The sequence below is a fragment of the Scomber japonicus genome, chromosome 5, assembly GCF_027409825.1.
Source record: "Scomber japonicus isolate fScoJap1 chromosome 5, fScoJap1.pri, whole genome shotgun sequence".
Classification (NCBI taxonomy): Eukaryota; Metazoa; Chordata; class Actinopteri; order Scombriformes; family Scombridae; genus Scomber; species Scomber japonicus.
In genome coordinates, this window is record NC_070582.1 from 13,379,816 (window position 1) to 13,402,457 (window position 22,642).

Here is a 22,642-nt window from a genome sequence, read left to right on the forward strand (position 1 = left end):
GTATGTTTTTACGTCATATTATTTTAATGTGAGTGGATGAGGACTACATTCAAAAGGAAAATCCAGTTTCACTTGACAGCCAACACAAAGAAACTGTGGAAAGCTTTTTGGTATAGCTTTGACTTCCAGGTGAGTTTCTCTGAAAATACAGTGTCCTTTCATAAAATGCTCACAGTTTCTCCTTAGAAGACTCAGCAGTCTCGATGTTAGTCAGCAAATTTTAGGATTAGCGTGCAAAACTCTTGTCTTGTCTCTATCTTCCCGCCTGGTGCAGTCACTTAAATTACAGGTCTCAGAAAAATCTGCCATCAGTGTTTTAACTCCACACAGTGACCGATGAGTTCTGAGCCACAGACATGAACTGTTTAATGTGTTATGTGACCTTGTCTCTAGGTTTGTTAGTGTCAACTGCTTTGCTGTCTCTTCCTTTTAACAATCATGTGTTTTCTTCTTCGTCCTCATGTTTCAGTGAGCCAAAGACAATTTTCCACCCTGGTGGACAATAAAGATCTTTTCTATTCTAAAAGGTTTAATAGATGGAGTGTGAAAACGGGTGTATGCTTGTTTCTGGGTATCTCTACATTAAAAGTACAGTTTACCAAGGTTGTTTTTTAAACAATATTTTATTGTATTTTAAGATTTTACACACATACAAAAAGTAATCAAAAATGTCAAGGAAAATAAAAACCATGTAAAGTACTCACACACATAAAGAAAACAGGATCTACAAAAGTGTGAAATATGAAACAAAGGCATAAAAGAAATGAACTAAAAGCAGCAGAAGTGATGACATTCATAGCAGGAAATTCTCATTTTCTAAAAAATCTGAGAAAGGTTTCCATATTTTAATAAACTTCTTTTTCTCTATTGAGGGGCAAGGTTGCAGTCTCCATCAACCTCGAGCTTACAGAGAGCAATCATTCTCCTAGCTTGGAGAAGTCTGAAATCTATCAGCACTGACTTATAATTGACAGCTAAGTTCTGCATCTGTGTAATACTTCCCCCAAATGACTGCACATCTGAGCGCTCCCAAACACAGTGAAGCTATGTTCCCTTTATCTCTAAACATTAACCACAAATATCTCTCGCATCATGAAATTTGTATTCAATATTACTGGAGTGATGTAAGTTTGCATTAAGCTATTTGTTTTGCAGTAAGTTAATTCTTGTATTGATTGTACTTCGTTATGCCTTGAAGCGTGGCATCTCCCAATCTACTGCATGTCTTCTCGAGTACCTGTTCTCCCTGCCTCCAGTCTGTCTTTAGATTATTCCTTTTCATGACACCAAAGAAGAGTGAAAACTACAAGGCAGCCAGGAAACTTTGCTATTTTTACAATGCATTTCTATTTTTCTGTATCGTCATAATCATGGATCATGCAAATAATTAGGCTGTAAGTGTTGTGATGATTCAGCTAATGGGTGTACATGATAGCGGATGTTTATGATAACTTTAAGAAAAGAGTTCCTTGAGTTTTTTCTCAAAGTTTTAATTCTGCCGAGAGCTTGAGGCAGAAGTCTGATGTACTTTTTGCTCGATGCTTACCCAATCAGGAGGGGTACCAGAGTTAAATTGGCAGACCAGTGGTACCAGTGTAGATTCAGAGGATGTGGACCTCTTCTTTTATAAGGCAAATAAAGCAACTTCAATCGTAGCCTAGATTTTTTGTATTGTTCCAACAAACAAAAAACAAAAAAAAGACTTGGAAAGGAGAGGGAGTGAATGATAAAGGCAGAGGAGTTTTGGCAGTATATCTATTCTAATTACATTTGACCAATCACTGATACCGGCCTCACTGTCAAATGGTTTAATATCTCCATTATCTCATCCATTAGTGGGTCAAAGTTAGACAAAAACACTTTTTGCATTTGTATATGGTGTCTTTATGGCAGATGTTCACCTGACCCCTGTTCATCATAACCAAAGAACTCTCTGAATTGTCTGATTAGGTTCAGAATAATGTCTCTAAGACAAGTCAGAAAAAGGATCACATCATCAACATATAGACACATGCTACATTCTTGTTGAATGCCCAAGAGTCCAGCGTGGTGCTTACTGTTTAAAGGTTAAGCTTGTGATCTGTGTAGTTCATAAATACTTCAAAATGTTCATGTCTTCAATGTTGGTCATGATGTCTCCCTGTATTAAGCTCCGCCCAATAGTCCTGTTTCATCAGAGTATACATCAAATGAACAAACAGGGTGGTGTTATTTCAACTTTAATGGAACTGAGTTAATCATCTAAAAGTGGTCCTGACAAGATCTGAGAGGGATGCATTTAATAGTCCTAATCAATGAAATCACACGCTAGGTTCCATGTAATCCTCTTAAAGAACAATTCCCCTCAAACACGTTAATGATATTAAGATGTTTATCATGTGCTCGTTGATTGCCACCTCTAGATCTATTTTGTTGGTACTTTTGGCCCATCACATTTGGAAGGACACTCATCAGCAGTCATTGGTTTTGAAGTGACTTCTTTGTAATCAATAAACTTGGACTTCTCCACCTATAGCAGCTATTTTTGCTGATACAGTAATTCAGAGAAAACTGTAATTAAAGAGGCAGTGATATCAGTTTCTCCACCTACACCACATCATGTCATCAGACTATTATACAAAGCAGCTGCAAGGCATGTTGCATCTTGGTACCTCTCTGTATCCTAATAGAAATAATTCACTCTTCTATTATTATTATTATGTTGTGTTATACAATGATTACACTGCTGCTAGAGCTGTCATCGTCCCCGAAGTGACATAAACCCATTTACTGCAGGGTGTAGGAAGACAGGGAAATGAAGGCCTGAAGTAGAGGCCAATTTATAATAAAATATACACTTTTATCATCCTTGAATCTTCCCCTGAAGAAGACTCTATGGCTGTTTTAATTACTGTTTTCACCATTACGGACCCCAGTATGAGCCAAAAGCGTCACTAATTATGTGTGAAACCAAACCAAATCAGTTACGGTGTCAAATAGTTGAATATGAATAAGGACATTAGGTGAAAACCTTCCTCTTTAATCTAAAGGTCTCATCAATTATCTTTTGAAGGGGTCTTCATACCAATCTCTCTTGAAACTGTGCTGCTGGCAGGGTATTTGGAGACCCATCCGATTCTGTGTCCTGAACCTCATATTCTTACCCTCACCGTCTCGCTCCTCATGTTTAACTCTTACCGACACTGCAGGTCACTAAATCAGATGGATTTCTATGGAGTAAGGCTGAAATGAACACATATTTAAGTTGTTGATGATTTGACGTTCATATTTTTGATTCATTTTGTCTAAAAATAGTGAAAAATGCCAAGATGTCACATTTTCCCCACAGCTGCAGATGACAAACTGCCTGTTTAGTTTATCAGACAGTCCACAACAATAATATCCTTCATACACGTGACTGACAGAAGAAAAAGGCAAAAAGGCAAGCCCTCCCTTTTGAGAAGCTGGAACCAACAAATGTTTGGCATTTTTATCTGATAAGTGACTGGGAGCCTTTAGGCCTTACAACTAACTACTATAGATTAGTCACTTGGTTTAGAAAATGTCAGAAAATGGTAAAAAAAAAAAATCCCCCTCCGCAGTTTCTCAGAGCCCAAATTATCATCTTCCAGTACTTGCAGACCTAAAAGATATTTGGTTTCATATCATTCAAAAGAGAGAGTAACATTAAAACCTTGCATTTGAGAAGTTTGACAATTTTGCTTAAATAATCATTTGAAATATTAACAAAATAGCAATTTAATTTTCTGATGATTTACTGACTTATTTTGACTCGTAATACCTTTGTATGCAGCCTTGCAAACATATAGGAGACCCAGTATTATAGCTTTTGGTCATTGAAACCCACAATAATCACTCACAACAACCCTCAGCCAATCAGACGTCTGGTTGCTTACACTGAGAATTAAGCAAAGAAGCACAACAAAGAGAAACAAGTTAGCGAGACATGACACACTGGGGGAGGGAGGGGTGGTTTGTAAATGTCTTTACAACACTGGACAAGCACAACACACAAAGACACAGTTCAGATTAGGGGAAATGGTTTAATTTGGAGACAGAGGCAAAGAAACACACCACACATGAACAAACATTGACCAAAAAAGAACACAGAGTCTTTCGGCTACACACTCCGCAAATGGGAAAAAACAGAAAACTCTACACAGGTAAAAAGCAAGGCTCAAACTAAACAGATAGTTAACTCTTCAACTAAGACAATTTTTCCACACAAGTTGTTGAAATCCTGATGACCATTAAACTATGTGGACAGCACAAATACTAACATGAAACTTACCACGATTAGAGGATCACAACCCGCCCCCCCCCGAAACTGAAACTGATTAACGAAGTGAGGAACACGTAGATATCCACGTAAAGTCAAAATCTGGCATCTTTTAGAGACAAAACTTAAAAAGAAAAAAAAAATTGCTTGACACCACCAAGAGGCCAAACTCAAGACCTGGTCAAGGGGAGGCCACATTGAGAGGCCAGACAATTTTTTTTCCAATATAGATTTTTTTCCTTTAATTTCCAATATAAAAAGCTTCACTGGTACAAAATACATATGAACAACCAGTTGTAGAAATTGGAAAGCCTGTGTATGTCTTTTTTTTTCTTCTTTTTTACTTGTTCAAATCCCACCCAGTTTCAAAAAATTGATACTGACTTAACAGAAAAACTACTGTATGTATACAGATCACATCAAGATGCACCCACTTTGGCTTTCATCAAGACAAGACAAAACATCTATTAAATTATTGGTGGAACATGAACAAAGTCCTACCGATTATCAGACAAGAAAATAACACAGGAAAAGATTATTTTTTTCTTCTTTTCTTTTAGATCAAGACAATATCTAGAGATGCAAAGCTAACCACACTGTCAAAAAAATAAAATAGCACTTCAGAATATGAAAAAACAACAGAAGAGAGAAAGTGATTGTTAGAGCTGAATGGGATTTGTGATGGAAGCCCCTGAAGTGAGTCAAGTTTCTGTTGGGACCGCTGTGGGCTGTACATTGTGCTTTTTTTTATTTTTTATTTTATTCATTCACAGTAACACTTCACCACAGACCTGCAATCATTTCAGTGTTTGACACACAGTTTTATCACTTAATGGCATCCGAGTGGCCTTTTTTTTGTTTTGTTTTTCTAACTAAAGTTTTAGCTTGTTCTCGACTTTATTAAACTGAATACAGATCACCAGATCGATCGTTTGTCCTGCACATTGTGGTTCATATCACAAAGTGTTAAAGTACATGTGTTCACACTCACTAAGAAAGAGGTTTAACCTTCAAATGTATAGGGAAGTTTATTGTTTTATCTACATTTTTTTTAAACCAACTGTTCAAATTGAGTACATCACAATACACATTTACCAATAACTCAACACACAGAGTAGGTAGAGGGTGGGGAGGAGGGGGTGAGGGGGTAGGAGAAGGGAAGGGACATGAGCAGGTGACAAAGAGCTTTTTCATGACACTGGCGTAAATAGACAAAAAAGGCGAACTGCAGCAATCTCTAACCAAGGCCTAATAAGGATGTGTAGGCAGTTTCTAGACGTATATGGCACTTTGAATATTGTATTGCATTTGGATAGAAAAAACACTGTAAAAAGCACATGCCCATATTAAAAAGTGAAACTGGTGGAACCTTGAAAATCCTGGAATATAATCTCACACACACACACAACATTCTGCAAAAGTGATTAGCTCCCACAATTGTGCTTAACGTTTTCCTTACAAAAAAAAAAAAACTACAACACTTCTTCCAGCGCTGTTTCAAATTTGGTAGCTTTCTCTCTCTTTTTTTTTGGGATATATATTAATGCATTTTGAAGGAAAAGGAAAAAAAATCCAAACTGAAAAAGGTCAAATGGTGAAAATTGTGCATTTTTTGTGTTTGTAATCTCGTGTGATGTAGATTCTCACACACAAAAAAACAAAACCCTGAGTCGACAACTCAATAGCGCCATCAGGTACGCGGTTTTAGGGAACCCTTCTTTGGGGGGGGGGGGTGAGAGGGGGGTTGGTGAAGTGGTTATTTTACCAGGGCTGTCTCAACAACTCGAAAGTACAATAGACAAAATACCACCCTGATAAAAAAAGTGTAAACTTTGTGCTGAAAAAATGGAATGTATTTGTAAACCAACACTATTGTGGTGGATTTAATAGTAGTAATGTGCTGTGCATCGTGTGCGACAGGAAGTCACTTAAAAGAATAATCAGCAAAAAAAGAAGCATCGTGTGTGAGCGTCTATAAAATGTGCAGAGACCCACGGATCGGTGTTGTGTCCAAGTGATCTCTTCTTCAGGGGCTCCCACATCATTTGCAACCACAGAAAAGTGTTTTGTGTGTCGCTGTGTGTGTGTAAATAAAAGTAGGTAATATTACAGGAAAGAATGCTGTGTAAATCCAAAACACTGAGTTTGACACATGGGCACTTTAACAATAAAACAAAAGAAGACATTGTCTGGCATCTGTATGATTAACAGACATTGTAAATAATTAACTTTCAACATGAGGCATCCAAACCAAACAAAAGTGAAACATCCATTAATTAAATTATTAATGAGAAATTCACAGAAATTCAACAAGACGTACCATGGAAGTCAAACATTAAATTTAACTTTTTATCTTTAACATAGGAAAAAAAATTGCCTACATACTCAAAATGTGACGCTTAAAAAAAAAAAAAGAAAAAAATTATAGTATTCCCCCCCGCCCCTAGAACTTGAAATCACAATTAATGTAGAGAAATTTGACTTAAAGTGTGTTTTTAATTTTCAAGAAATTACTCTCAAAAAGGTCACACTGATCAAACTGATTTTTAGTCCTCTTTAAAAATGCAATACACTGAAGACCCCCCCGACACAGATGACATTACAACATAATCTACAAAAAACCCAAAGTTTTGCCTGGGTTCTGTTAGTTAAACTTCTATAGATTCAATGGTATAAAATATAGGTAATCTAAGTGTGCATTTAAACCACAGATTGTCTATTTGTGAATCAGTTCTAAAAAAGTTGACTCATGTAGGTAGTCATTTCTCTAAACAGAGCAAATGTACCTTTTATTGTGCCATCAATAGTTCAAAAAAAGGTAAATACACTGGATATTTTTGTAAATGAACACAAAAAATAGTTTTAAATAGCCTAGGTGAAAATCTTCACACTGTCCGCAAAATGTAGAGATCATTACAGAGCACTGAGGGGTTTTACTGGTCAGACTTTCAAAAGTGTTGGAAAGTGGTCTGTAAGCATGTTTTTTTTTTTTTTTTTTAAGAAGCCAACATATTGCTAATGGCACCAAATAGCACAGCTGTGTGCCGATCCCTGTATTCAACTTTCAAGTGAACTTTACTGAGAGAGGTAAAAAGAAAGCAACATGAAAAAAAGAGCAAAAAATTTAAAATAAGAAATCCCACAGGTTTTTTTAAAACATTCGCAAGGAGAAAAAACAATCGCAAAAAAACAAAAAAAGGTCTCTTAAATGAATTCAACGTAGGTACGTTTTCACATTAATTTGCTTGACCTCTCTCCCACCTGTCACATTTCTATACAGAAAGAACAAAAAAACAAAAAAAATGAACATACATGCAGAAAAATCAGGTTGAGCTAAGGTCAAGGGTCAGTGGGTGGCCAGGTATTGGTCAGGCGAGCTTAGAGAGACATCACAGACAATGGTGGGATGATGAGGCCAGGAGTTTGGCTTGGCTTTCAACATCATGAAGACATGCTAGGCTAATGATGAGCAAACAGGCATGGAGATTTGTTCTAAAAAAGGAACAAAAACACAAAAGGAAGAGATAGAGAGAGAGGGAGAGAGGGAGAGACAGAGAGAGAAGACAAAGAGGAGAGAAGAGAAAGTTAGGGGCACAGCACAAGAATCGTTTAGCCATGAGGCACAAAACCAACAAAAACAATGCCAATCACCACATACAGTAAGGACAGTGCGGTAAACATCCCCCTCCCCCTCCCCCTCACACACAAAACAATACACAGATTTAAGGAAGTGACACCACCAGGACATATGACAGAGAATCCAACATGCACAAACTGTATACTTGGCACCCAAAGAGATCCATCTAGAGCCAGTCCCTTGTGAGGAGACTTGGAGGATGGATGGAATGATTGGAAGAGGTTGTTAATAGAGAAAAGAGAGAGGTAGCCTAGCTCAACATGGCTTACGTAACGAGAGACCACAAGAGAGGAGGGGGGAGAGAAAGAGAGAGAGAGAGAGAGAGAGAGAGAGAGAGAGAGCGAGAGTGGGGAACAGAAAGAAGAGATAAATAGGGAGAGCAAAGACTGAAGACTGCAAAGAGATTTTTCACATTAAAGAACGACAAAACGAGACAGACTACATGTGAAAAGCAGAACGCGGGTTTGAAGCTCGGGGACTGCTGCACGTGGCCTGGCTTCAGCCCTTCAACACAACTGATCCTTAGTCAACCTGTCTAGCTTGACCTGAAGGCAATGAGATGGCATGGAAACACACCTGACGCTCTCCACTAATTACAGTGACACAAAATACCTCCAGCGAACACTGACTCCAGTGATAGTCATAAATAATCATACATTAAAATATTTAATTTGACTCAAATTACATGATAAAACCGCAGGAATGAAATACAGTAGAATGTGGAAAGATCATTGCAACCATTTTTTTAGGAATAGGGTGCGTCTCCCTCCTGTGGTGGGCTCCCCCTGCCCCACTGAGTCTCTGCTGTGGTGACCTTGGCTGGAGGGTGAACTTACCCTAGCAGTGCTAGCATTAGAGCTGGGGAGGGGGGGAGGCCCCGGGGCTAGGATCAGTAGGGTTTGCTGTCGTTCTTGGAGCGCTTAAGCTGAACCTTCAGCCTCTTCATTCCGATCTGGAAACCGTTCATGGCCTGGATGGCAGCTTGTGCAGACACAGGATTGTCATAGCTGACGAACCCTGAGAGCGAAAAAGGTAGAAGATACATTTAAAGACCCTGTTTTAGCTTGAAGACACCCCCTACTCAACCCAACTAATGTCAATCACATAATCTCTAGCTCTCAGAAACTGTTATGTAGGCAACTATGGTTGAATGAGTTCTGGCTGACCAGAAACGATACGTAATAACTGAACTCTGACCATCTGCTGAGGCCAAAAAGAATGAAATGGAGCTCTTCACACCGCTCAGAGCTGATTTCTGTTTTTATATCTGTCTTCACAGCAAGGCATCGACCAGACTGATGTTAAAGTACACTAAGATCATTGAACTTTAAGATCTAAGAGAGAATTATTCGATTTCCTCTAATACATGCACAGAAATGATGATGTGCATTAACCCTGCAGAAATGCATTAATTTGTGACATTTAAGTGTACATATTTCACTATTTCAGAAAATGTAACCATTGGTAAGATTATTCTGTCACTTCTGTGTTAACAGTGGCACTAATCTCAAGAAAAGAAGCTGCAACATATTTAAGTCATTAAAACTACACTGAAAAGATCACTGTAGTGTAAACATAAAAATGACTTCCTTCACATATTTCTAAATGTGAGGGAGGACTCTGTCTCAAAAGAGCATGTTTGAACTGCATTGAAGACAACTTAAGAACTGATGTAACTTAAATGTTACACATTATAAATGCCAATATTTCATCTGCAGCTACAACACGGTGCAGAGAATATGAACTGTGCAGAAACGAAAGTGTAAAAGTGTCAATTTGTGGTTTTATGTAGGGGCGTTTGGGCGATAACTTCCTGGAAAATGTGCTGGTTGCCTGGCAACCACAGTGACGACAGTGCATTACCACAATTTGTTTATACATTTTGGTTTTTGTATGGATTTAACATAAAATATACAACGTGTTGATTTTCTTTATAGATGTCATTACTATTGTAGAGTATTATTCCTTTAACTGCACTGTGTCACATTATCAACAGAGAAGAGAAACACTGATGGTACCATGGCAACCTAATGTCCTGAACACAAAGGACCAGACTGGAAAGGTGCATCAGTTAGCATTAAAGAGGCGTTCAGAGACCAGAGCAGATAAAACACTTACCAAAGCACTTGCTCAGATTGGTCTGTTTGTCGATGAAGACTTTGGCAGAGACCACGTTTCCAAAAGGCATGAACATCTGCAGAAGATCCTGGTCCCCAAACTCCTGGGGCAGGTGGTAGATGAACAGGTTGGCACCCTCTGGCCCTACTCCATTTGGTAAAAGCAGTAGGTACTCAAGTTAGATACAAATTAACTTAAAGAACACCTGAAAAATATCTTCATAAAGTGAGAAATATCAGCAGTGTGGAGATGTGGAGATGTGGAGATGTGAAGAATTCGCGCGTTGATGCTCACCTTCCTTCTGACTGCCTGCAATGCTCTGCTGCAGGAGAGACTGACCATAGAGGGAGGGCAGGGCGGAGGCTGTGTACTGCTGCATCCCTGAGTAGGCCTGGGTCAGAGCGTCCATGGAACTGGCTGCTGACCCATTGGCCATGGAGGCTCCAAGACCTCCATTCATGGCCCCCATACCTGTTACAGAATCAAATCAAAACATTTTGAGCAAGTTGTGTAACATCTATGTCAAACATAACCAGCTGCATTAAGTAAAGTTGACCACCAGGTGGCAGAAAAACAAACTTTAACAAACCCCTCCGCTTCACAAGCTGCTTATGTGTTACTGGGCGCTCAGCCCGCTATTGAAACAATGTAAGAATCTGTGTTGTTGGGGGCATGTTGTCTCAGGTTTTGGTGAGATGGTGAAATGGTGAAATAGAATCAAGGAAAGCAGGTCTGAGCTGTAGATGCATGACTGTGAAAATTTATGAGACACAGCACAGTAGTTCTTAATAGAAAAAAGATTTAATAACATTTATTTAAAAGTAATCTACCAGAATTCCCACCCCAAGTTTCTTAAGGTCTGGGGACCCTTTATTGACCATATTACGAAGGAGAAGTGTCTCACTGGGACCTAATTCAATTGGACTATACTGTATTATGCTGTATTGCATTGCATTCTATCGTGCCGTAATCCACCAGGTTAATTTTCTTTCCTGGGCTTCATTGGCCTCTCGGTCTTAGTTTCATGGACTCGATTCCTGACACTCAATTCCCTTCTGGACATTTCACTCATTGCACGGATTGACATACATGTGCATCCTCATTGACCTGGCGGTGTTGTTTTTTTTTCTTCATTATTTTAGTTTGTTCTGTTTTGTTGTGTCTGTTTGTCTATTTGGTTCTACATGTTGTGAATAAGCAAAACTCATTAATAAAATATATATTTTAAAAAGTAATCTACCAATAATGCACTCTTGCATATGCACATAAGCATATTTGGCCAGGGAGATCTAGCTTTTGCCAGACGACCAGTGTTTCTCTCCACAGTGTTGTCATCTGTCTGAACACACCCGTAGCCTATAATTGGCTCATTACACAGCCGCAGAGACAAACACTTAATGTGGCTTTAAATTTAGTGTACACTGTCGCTAACAGTGCACAGGCAAAAATGTGTTTACATTTTTAATATTTAGAAGGATATTCTTACCACTGACGCTGCTGGTGAGAGCGTTGAGGCTGTTGAGGCCCATTGAGTTCCCAGTAAGACCCTGCAGGGTGCCCAGAGATGCCAAAGTGCTCATGGCACTGGACCCTGCTGTTGAACCGGCTGTTGAGACAAACATAAATAAATAAATAATTTTTTTTTTAAAAAGACAAAGAAAAGGGCATGCAGATTACCACAGGGTTGACTTGATAATGTTCGAAACACCTCTATGACTCTAAACGTCTGCCATCTTTGCCACACACCGTTATAGTTATGAGAGGATGACACAGCAGTGAGGGGGCAGTTAAAAATCTTAACGAGGAGAGGTCATTATCGTAGCAGCAATATACTAAACTCAGACAGATGGAGCCAACGTATATTTACACAGATTAAAAGGGAAATGGGGGCTCTCATAAAATTTTATATGTGGATGATTAACTCCCATAAAATAAATGAGGAATAGCTGAGGGTCGTTAGGCAAATAGCGGCTCGGGGAGTTTTTGCAGAGCAGTTGGTAGGAACTATCATAGCGGCAGGAGGGCTTACTGTGGACATTTATATCTCAACGGGTGAGGAGTTGTTATTTAGGCTTAATTTATATTCACGTTACATTTAAGTAAACTGACAGTTAAAACTAAATAAGGCCAAAACCTCAGCGAGCAAATCAGAAACAAAAATACACATTTATAGCTGGTAATGATCATCAACGCTGCCAGGGGATTTAGGTGTTTAATATTGTATACACATGCTTCACACTATGAATTTGCACCACGCCGCATGTTGGTGCTTAATTACCTGGACTGCCCAGAGCCGCCAGGGCTCCGCTGTTTGTAGACAGGGCGGCGGAGGTCGGGCTGGCAGAACTCTGGGCTGCGGCAGCGGCGGCGGCTAACGTGGCCAGGTTCTGCAGCTGGAGAGGATTCACACCTCGAGAGAGAAGACAGACACACTGGAGGTTATTATCAGATTGAAGAATGCCAAATGCGTGCTCACGTATTCGCAGAGTAACATCTTCCTGAGATGTTGTGGAGTAAACAACTGAGCAGAGAAAAGTCTCTTTGGTCTGATTATATTAGAACAAATCGAGGTACATTTACTCTGATTAGATGGTGTTATAAATATCAAATAATATGATAGCTCCTCTAGCTATAAAGCTGCACATACATGCAGTTTCTTTAAATTAAAAGCACACATGTTTTTCCAGGTTCCAGTTGTGGTGATGTGCTCTGTGCTAGTCTTCGAGCAGCTTGCAGAGGCCATGGATAGCAAGTCTTATTATTAACATGCCACTGATCTGAATGAGTTATGTGATTTACGGTAATAAAACCATGCGTGTGTACAGAGTCACAAGATTGGTCACATGAGAAGTGTCAGCCTGTTTATTTACAGAGGATGACATCAGATTAGTTATCTTGACTTTTGAGAGGATGAGCTTACCTCCTAGCCTCTGAATACCATTGAAACTGCTCTGGTTACTGGTGGATGTCGCTTGCTGGAGCAACTGAGGACAGAGTGAAAAAAAAAAAAAAAAAAAAAAACCTGAATTCAAGAAGCAAACACCGAACGATCACACAATTAAGTCTTAATATGGTCTTAAATGTTGTCTTGATTAGTAATATAATTACAATTAGTTGTCTGTGAATTGGAGAACATTTACAATTCAGTGTAGTTATTATACTCCAAGTGACCGGCAGGCAAAAGGACAAATATTGGATGCTATAAAATTGACTTTTTTACAGTTATCTACTAATATCTGATGTTTAATTATTTTTATTTATCCAATTACTGAGAAAACTGCATTTATTGGTTACAGTGACAACTCTGGGTAAAAAAATGTATTCAAAAACCTGCTGGCATTTTGACATCACGTGATTTGTTTATAAAATACTAAAATATTTGAACTAATAAAATCAGTTTTTGCATGTCACCACTTTGCAAGTAATAGCATAAATATCTTTCAGGGTTTTTTTGCCAGGAAAACAAACAGTTCAGCTGTTCATGTTACGTCTGTGTTGAAGTCACATGCTCACAGCGGCCACATGCAAGTCACGCGCCAGTGTCCTTCAGCTAGAGCATAAACTGAGTGAGACAAGATGCTCCTATTCTGAGTTTAAGAGAATAATTTATAGTTCAGGTCTGAATACCGTGCCATATATTTTATTATACAATAACCTTTCATCCATCTGCATTATGGACCATCAAACTGTCTGTATGACCAGGGCATAAAATTAGCATCAGTCACCAGCCAAATGCTGGTAAAGTATGCAGGTGGCTGATAAATCTGCTGTTTTGTTTTTGTTTTTTTGAATTCCTCCTCACACATATAGCTCATGGGGTGCCTTAAATAAGCTTTGGTGGACAGACAGATGTGAAGTCTAAATGTCAACCTGCAGTTTTGTGTGCCAATATAAGCTCTGGTATAGCCCATTACGAGTAGCCCAGAGAGCACTACTTGATTTACTTTCCCATATTTTTGCAGAAAGTAACGATGACAACACATGAATAATTGTGCAGCTCAACAGCGTTTCGTGTTTGGCTAATACTTACAGCCAGGTACTGCGGTGTGAGGGTCCCCAGGCCGGCCAGGTTTCCCCAGGTAGAGGCGCTGTTGAGCTGCTGAATCTGCTGTACTAGCTGCTGCTGCAGGCGCCGCTGCTCCTTATCTCGCTGTGTGTCGGCAAACTTCACCACTAAAGGTGAGGAACATCCCTGGAGCAACAGAGCGGTGAGAAACGTTAAACCGGTTCAGAAGCACACAGAAAAATCCACAGTTTATTTACCAATGCAAGGACACACATGTTTTGAGGAATATTTCAAAAAAAAAAAGAGGGGGGGGGGGGGTATCCTCTATGCCTCAAGACAGTTTTGTGCCTGTTGCATTCATATCAAATCTAACACACAGAGGACATCTGCCATGCATAGCTGAGCCAGGCCACATTCCAAAAGGGGCACAGGACAATGCTGCAGACAGTGAATCTTTTTAGCACTCTGAGGATCTGAATCGAGTCCACAGACAAGCAGACAACAGATGGAGACAACACTTAAAAAAAACAAACATCCAAACGAGAATATGTCAGCAGACGTTAACAAGAAAAATGCATTACAATAAACACACAATCTCGCAAACAGACAGTCACATACTGGACGCATGGACACAAGGCATGCGGTGCAAAGTATTTTGAGAATTGAGAGCCAGACAGGGACCAGGCTGGACAGGGAAAATGGCTTCTGCACCAGCAGCACCTCCCATGGCAGCTGGGAATTGGGAGGTCATGATGTGGGGAGTGTGGGGGGGGGGATAGGTGGCACCACCACTGGGGCCTGCTTTTAATCTGGTGTTATGTTTGGTTGGGCTCCTAATTAGACTTGGTCTGATGCTTCACTGGGGAGCCTCTGACCTGCTAGCTGTCAAATTATTGCTGCTCCACTTCCATAAAGACTCCTTTGGCTACATGAGGACATGGACCCAGTTTTTGAAGAAATCTAACAGGATGGCTGCTCTAGTCTAGGTTAATTCTTTGTTAACCTATATTTGAGTGTGTGTGCTCTTTTTTGTGTGGTCTAAAATATAGACTGATTATGACAGAATGACAGCTAGGCTCTAAAATATTATCAGAATCAATAAACGATATTCATTTAGCTCAGCCCAAAATTAGAGATGACAGCAATTCTCCTCGTGCCCTGTTAGGTCTGGATTCAGCAGCTATGTGAGAGGCAATATTTCAAGTTTTATTCAATTATTTTGCAGACAACAAGGTAATTTTGAGTGGTTTTAGAAATGACTGTGCTCTGTGATGAATGGAAACCATCTGCTTGGACAGGTTCTTCCCCTTTCCAACACAAGGGGGCAGCAAAAATGTATGAGGGGGAAGGGAGGGGGGATGAGAAATAGGTGCTAAGGGGTACAGTACCTCCATAGTCTGAGAGTGATGCATGGTTTTGATTGCATTCTGTGCCATTGCCCTGGTAGCAAATGTGACAAACGCACAGCCTGTAGGGGGGGAACAATAGGAGAGGGGGGGAGGAGGGAGGGAGGGACAAGAAGAAACAAAACAAGACAAAAGGTTTGGACAACTCGTTATGAACCCCAAAAAAACACATTACAGTACAGAGAATGGCAACTCCCAAGCACACAGAACCACCCTCACTGGTTAGCACACAGAGAAAGAACACAACAAGGAGAACAGTAACAAGTGTCACATGAGCACAGTGATCGACGGATTAAATTGCCACCCAGAGAGGCTTGACTATGTGGTGTCATGGTGAAACAGTCAACGTGATTATATACACATATAATGCACACATAAATACACACTGAAAGGCTTTGATTTACAAAAATGTATAAGAGCTCCAACCATTAAAAGGGTATTACGGCCTATTTATAATTGCAGTTTCATCATATACATTTAGTAGAAAAACATGTGAAAATTGTCAAGGCCTCTGCTATAAAGATTTTTTTTGTGTGTGTGTGTACATCAATACACGATCCCTGTGCTGCTTGATATCTGAGGCTTTATGCAGCAGACAGCTATGTAGGAGATGCAACGACAGGCTAATTCAAGCCTTTGTAGAGTGTGATGAAGGAGGCGGTAAAGGAGGAGCTGAGCTGAGCTGAGCCGCCTGCCAGCTGAGCCCACGAACACCAGCAGCTAGCGGTTGCCAAGGCAACGGGCCATTGTGCCGGACAGTGAGTGCAGTGGCCCTTCAATGTGCGATGTGGAGGCTGAGTGTCACAGCGACGGGAGGAGAGACTATGGGGATGGAATGGGTGCCACTGGAGGTGAATGGCACTTGATTTGGGGGTTGAAATGATGAAGCGGAGAGGGGCTTGTATAAATACTTGATGGGAATATGTACTCTGCTATGCTGGAGGTGGCGTCTCCGTGGACAAGAACACTGTGCCTATGCTGTGATCACACCTACCTCTGCTCTGACCATCTGGCCCCCGGAGAATTCGGCATTCTTCGATCTGTCCGAAAGACGAGAACATCATTCTGACCTCGTTCTCGCCGTATTTCTTTGAGACCATACCGATGAAGAGTTTTCTGTCTTCTACCGCTGCAGAAGGACAAGAAGAGTACAGCCATTTAGTTAAACTCAAACAATTATGGAGCAATGAAAGCAGCAGTTACATCAGGCACTAAATCTCACACCTTTCTTTTTCTTGCCCGAGCTCGCTCCTTTGTCACACTGCCACATTTTCTGCCTCTCACTCAAGGTGCCAGCCTCTTGTATATTTCTGTGAAACTTGCAGCTTTGTTTTTTCCCCCTCTCAGAGTCTAGTTCTCCACATGGATGACTATATCACCCTTTTCTGCTCTCTTCCAGATCGTGTACCTGCTCTACTCTTCCCCCTTGTCACTTTTTTAAAGCCCTTAATCCTCCTAACTCCTGACACTATATAGAAATTGTATATTGCTGCACATTCCCTGAACTAAGCCCTTCTTAGGCCTTCATTTTGGCATTAAATGGAGATAAAACCATGCCTTCTTTAAAACCCTCACACCCCATTTGTCTTAGCAAAATCTTCCACTTTCAAGAATTTTCCTCAACAGACATCACCACTGTACCCCTCATCTTTTGGTTGATGTCACCCTGCATCCCAAATGAAGCCACTTACCACTTGTTTTCTCACTGTCAGCGGGTTTCATCTGGATAGGATGATGCATCTGGGGGGGGAAGTTTTTAAAAAAGAGGTTAGGAGAATTTGTTAACATCACGCCTGTCACTGTTATAAACTATGTAGGAGCTTGGCCTCGTAATCTCTTATCACAAGGGCTTCATATCTATACACTCACACCCCCCCTCCATCTTCAAGCATTTCTCTGTGCCTCTTGTTTTGCTGAATATCACTCTAAGAACATCATCCCTCACCACTGCCAGATTCAAGAGGAAGTGTCTATGAGTTGATGGCGAGGATCAAATTCTCTACTATCCAATTTCACTTCTCGCTGTAGTGTGGACTTGTGATTGAACTTATCGATTCTTCCCGTCAACATCCCTCATCATCGTTGGAACAATTTTACAGAAATGGTTGACAAGAGAGTCACTTGTGTATTACTTCTATCTTGAAATGTATGGAGTATCTTAAGACATTTTGAGAAGACGACTTTCCTATTACCCCAATGTATTATATTACTTACAATGAGAGCAAAGTGTGGTAAATCGGAGCTGTGAAAAACTTGAACACTGCACCCTTTCTCGAGCTGTGCTCATTATGTGAGCAAGTGGATGCAGAACAACTGCTTTGAAATCTGTGATTTCATGCCAGTGGATAGACACTTTAGTCCAAGGCGACTCACAGAACTTCAAGTGAATCATTTTTAGCACATTTACCTGCCATGTGACGCAAAAGAGGGGAAATAAATCTATCCACAAGATGCCTGAGCAGCTTGTACTTATGAAAAATGGTGGGTTTGTTTTTGACAAGCACTAAAGAGAAGCAGACAGATGGCCTGCTCAGTATGGGCACTGGCTAGCGTCACTGACCAAGGAGAGCGAGCCACAGAAGGCAGAGAAAACAGGAACAGGGAAACAAGCTTTTCCACTGTCACGCAAAAACCAAACTCAGTCACCTGCAGTTAATGCTGGTAGCAGTATGATCGTTGACTGGGACTCGAGCACCGAGCTGTTAGAACACACTTTATTTGAAATGTCTAGTCAAGCGAGTCGTCCGGTGAAGAGAGCTCGACCAGTGCATGCAGCCCGCGACACTCATTTATCATCCTGGTTCAATATTTACTTGTAATCTCACTGACAGCGGCTCCTTTTCCAATAGACTGGGCTATTGATTTAATCGACGACTGGAGTTGTTTGGTATGGATTTAATTGATTGGAAGGGGAGTAATTCAGAGTGGTGTATAGGCATGGAAGGTTTGTAGAGGTTTAACAAGCAATTGCACTTATTCCAGTTCACTGGGCTTTAATGTTTCTAGATAAATCAGGTGTCGAATTAAGAGACCATCTCAACAGCCCTCAACAGAGATCATCTCAACAGGCTCCTTTGTTACAAAAGACTTCAACTCACCTCCTTCCATACCTCTAACTTTGGGAAATAAAAATGTAGATGTGCATCAATGATTCATGAAGACAAGCATTAATAATTTGTTCCACTTTGTGGTGATCGGGCCCTTGCCTCAGTGAATAACCTGCTGCTTGCATAAGCTCACTCTACCCAATACCTGCGTGTGTGTGTGTGTGTGTGTGTGTGTGTGTGTGTGTGTGTGTGTGTTGGGTCAGCTGGTTTGACAGATTGAAGTTCAGGGAAGTCGTTAGTGCAGTGTTGGTGCATAGGTACGGGATGAATATCGTGTCTTATTTCGAAACTGAAAAAGAAAAAGCCTTGAAAGCTTGAGATCTAGTAAACAAAAATGGGTTTGCAAAATTGAAACCAAGTTTTGAAGGCTTGTATAATGTTTTGATAGGCTGAAAAAAATGTAAAGTCTCTGAAAACATTATTTTGTATTCTTCACACCTGCAGCACTCTTTTTACAGTGTTTCATTGACTGTTTCAAATTTGTCAGAGTTCTCCTGGTGTATTAGGTTGTTTTCCAGGTTTAAAACCTTATAAAATGGTGACCTGAAAACTGGTGCACATATGTTGGGCAAATAACGTTTTGAAATCCTTATTTTGAAACGTTTGCGGATGTACAATTGCACTCGTATTGCAGACTGTTCTTTCAGAAAACCCACACAACACCCACTTTCAGAAATGTGCCCACACAGCTGCGAGCTTAAGAGTCTTGTCATTTCTGGCAGTGTTGCGTTGCAGCTCTAGTTTAAAACCATTGACTGTATATAAATATGGATGATGCTTCTCCACTTCATCCTGCTATGCAAAAGTGAAGCCAAAATCTCTCATATACCAAATTAAATATCAGGAGCTGCCAGTTTTGTTAGCACAGTGCATTTACAGTCTATGGTTAACTGTGATAATGCTGATTTTCACTAGCAATAGGGGGGATTTTAGTACAAACACTAAATGAGACTTTTTTGGACAACAAAAAATATTCCAATTAACTTTCAGGTACTGAAAATGCACTGAATTAGTGATGTATACTATATGCCTATAATATATGTCTATACTCTGACTCTGGGGTTATTCCATGGTTACGTCAACTAACCAACGTTGTTGCTGTGGTAGCAACTGGCCTGTGCTGGTACCGACCCGTCACTCCAAGCAACCACGCCTTAATTGTGCATAACTTTAAGGCTTAATAACATTTAAACAGGCAATTCACCCCCTGTACGGTTGTCATCAACAGTGAAATTAGCTATAGAGACCAAATTCAATATTTGGACCTGGTTGCAAACATGTTTATTTCTGCTGTGGGGGTCTATAGAGAATGACTTTCTTTTGGAACAAGCCCCAAGTGGCTATTTGAGGAACAGACTGCTCCACCAATCACTGACATGTACAGGATACACCAACACGATGCACAGTTCTCTCTGCTGTCTGGCTGAAGCATCACGTGAAGCAACGCCCATTTCAGATGACAGCAGCTGATCACAGATGGATCAGCCGTCAGTCTACTTTAACAGGTGCAGCGACTTTTGATGGAGTTGTCTGTACATGTACACTGTCCTCATACTAACTAAAAGAGTGCAGATTTCTGCCGGCTGTGCTGTGGGGGAATGTTTATTCTGTTTTCTTTAAGAAACACAGAATAGTGTGACGATATTGTTACCAAGTGTCCTCTGAGTTTATTTAACTGTTAAAATGTAGATATACAGTAACACACTTGAGTTTAATCTGTAAACTGTCTCAACACAGTGAAGTCAGGCTGATAGCTGAAGCATCCGATCAATTACTGCTTTCCAATAAGTGGGTGAATCAACTGGTAATAGACTGCTCCTGGTGTCTTCCCTCATGGATCTTCAGAAATCCCGCTACGTAATAAGAGCTATGGAACGGACTACAAAATGGCAGACCACAATGATTTTTGTTTCAATCAAGGATTGAAGAGCAAGGAAAGATCAGGTAAGGGACTTGGGATGTTTCCTGTTTCTGTTTGCCTGCGTCAGTCATTAGTGGAGCAGTTTGCCAGTCCCACCTAATACGGTAAATAGGACATATGATTGGACTGTACTTTATCCGCTGCCTCCAGAATCACAGCTTTTTTTCCCCCCAGACCGGCTGTTTTGGAGTTTCAGAGTTTTAGACCAAACACTGCCAGAAATCATGTGACTCAAAAGCTTGTAACTGTTTGGGCAGATCTATGAACTGTGGGTGTTGGAAAATCTGCTCCGACAGAATTATCTGCAATACGGGTGCAAATGTACATCTGCAAAAGTTAAAAATTAACTTTTTACTTGTAAAAATGTACACAAGTTTTCAGATAACATTTCACAAGGTTCCAAACCTGGAAAACAAACTGGAAAATACACCACAAGAACAGTGATGAATATGAAAATGTCTGAAAATGTGTTGGTGAAACATTGTAAAAAAAAAAAACAGTGCTGCAGCTGTAAAGACGGAAAACTCAAATAGATTAGCAGAAATCTGATTTTTTTTAACCTATTCAAATATTATGCAATCCCAAAATTTAGTTTAAATCTTGCAAGTCTTTTTTTATTCCATTTCAAGCATTCAAACACTGAGTTTCAACATTTCAAAGCTTTTTTTTTTCTTCCTGTTTTGAAATATGACATGATATTCATCCCATATATTGGGGGGGGGGGGGGGGGGGGGCAGACATTTCTCTGGCCAGACAGGCTTCAGTGAGCCGAGAGCTCATTATCGGACAGCACAGCACACAGCCTGCACCAGGGATGTAGAGGGGCTCAAGCAGCTAAAAGCAGCCCATACTGTGCTTACTCACCCCACTTAAGGTCTTTATGTTGTGCAGTGCATTCTGGGCCTCCAGTGCAGCTTTTCTTGTATAAAAAGTTACAAAACAGCATCCTGCAGAAAGAGAAAAACAGGGGCAAACAATGGGTAGGGGGGGAGAAGGAGACAAACCAGCATTAAAAACATGGAGCATACAGAGAGTAAATGTGACACCACAACTGCTGCAGAACAGAGAAGCTAAATGGATGAAAGCATTTTCTCTGCATATCACATGTTAGAAACATGTGACAGGATATTCTTAGCGCCGTACAGCACATGTAGGAGCTTGCAGGGAGGACAGTGGAGTAATGAGAAAGTTGAAGGCTGCTGTGTAACACAGCCATAGAGATGACCACAGGGTTAGATAGCTGTCAGGAGGCACTGAGGCATGGTCCACAGGTCAACACGGCACAGGCATGCCGGGGCAGAGTACTAACACATCAACACATCAGAGTGCTGCTGTATTACATAAGAATCCAATCACAAACAAATGTACATACAGGAGGCATTTAAAATGGCACAAAGACAAGAGGGAGCAGAAGTGAGAGTGAGGAAGAGGAATCATGGGAGGAGAGAGGTGGTGGGGGAGGGGTATGAAGAAAAGAAGAGCGGGGGAGGAAAAAAAAAAAAAAGCCTCTCATCCTCCCGTCCCAGCAGACCGCCAGTGGCGTTCCAGCCTGTCAGTTTCACTGGGCTAGGGAAGTGGAGCACTGCAGCGTCTCTGACCTACATAGTGTGTATTATGCTGTTACTGGAGCTCCCAGGCCGCGGGGAGGGCTGTTGAACTCTAATATGCATCGAGCTGCTCTCTTCTCGCTCTCTTCTCTCTCTCTCTCTCTCTCTCTCTCTCTCTCTCTCTCTCTCCCTCCCTCTCACAACCAGCTGAGCTCTCTCACTCTGCTGCTGAGCCCTGCCTCCGATTTACTGGAGCTAAATAAACCATCCAGAGAGGCGTGATAGTTATCAGATGATTTTTTCATGACCTGCAGTAGACGTGACCTAAAAAAAACAAACAAAAAAAACACAAAAAACGCAGCAAATCTGATGGCTCCTCAATAGCACCGCAGCAAAGTAAACAACCAAAATGGAAGCTGGATTATAGCAATTTCAATGGAAAAATCAAACAAAAGGAAGATTGATGATATAATAAGGAGGTGAATAAACATAAGCCTGATAACATCAGACAGGCCGAGCTTTGATAAAATAAAAACTGTCCACATTTCTCCCAGTAAGAGTACAACAACTGGGAAAGGAGGACGGTGGTGAAATTGATGGGCGTGGAGGTGCCGTTGAAAC

General features: G+C 40.6%; 1 protein-coding gene across 4 annotated transcripts in view; it reads right to left on the minus strand.

The window, feature by feature from the left end:
- Window positions 1-4,023: 4,023 nt before the first annotated feature.
- Window positions 4,024-22,642, minus strand: part of LOC128358401 (CUGBP Elav-like family member 2) — a 30,544-nt gene continuing 11,925 nt past the window's right edge. For 3 of the 4 annotated variants that reach the window (XM_053318656.1, XM_053318657.1, XM_053318655.1), the window contains exons 3-14: window positions 21,339-21,421; window positions 17,138-17,186; window positions 16,441-16,575; window positions 15,429-15,508; window positions 14,065-14,226; window positions 12,955-13,018; window positions 12,313-12,444; window positions 11,521-11,640; window positions 10,329-10,505; window positions 10,035-10,181; window positions 8,753-8,933; window positions 4,024-7,771 (exon numbers count right to left, since the gene is read on the minus strand). In XM_053318656.1, coding sequence (XP_053174631.1) covers window positions 8,806-8,933; window positions 10,035-10,181; window positions 10,329-10,505; window positions 11,521-11,640; window positions 12,313-12,444; window positions 12,955-13,018; window positions 14,065-14,226; window positions 15,429-15,508; window positions 16,441-16,575; window positions 17,138-17,186; window positions 21,339-21,421 — 1,277 coding nt within the window. In that variant the 3' untranslated portion in view covers window positions 4,024-7,771; window positions 8,753-8,805. Of the gene's footprint in view, window positions 7,772-8,752; window positions 8,934-10,034; window positions 10,182-10,328; window positions 10,506-11,520; window positions 11,641-12,312; window positions 12,445-12,954; window positions 13,019-14,064; window positions 14,227-15,428; window positions 15,509-16,440; window positions 16,576-17,137; window positions 17,187-21,338; window positions 21,422-22,642 lie in introns of those variants that run through there. The other variant, XM_053318658.1, reaches the window with a different exon arrangement.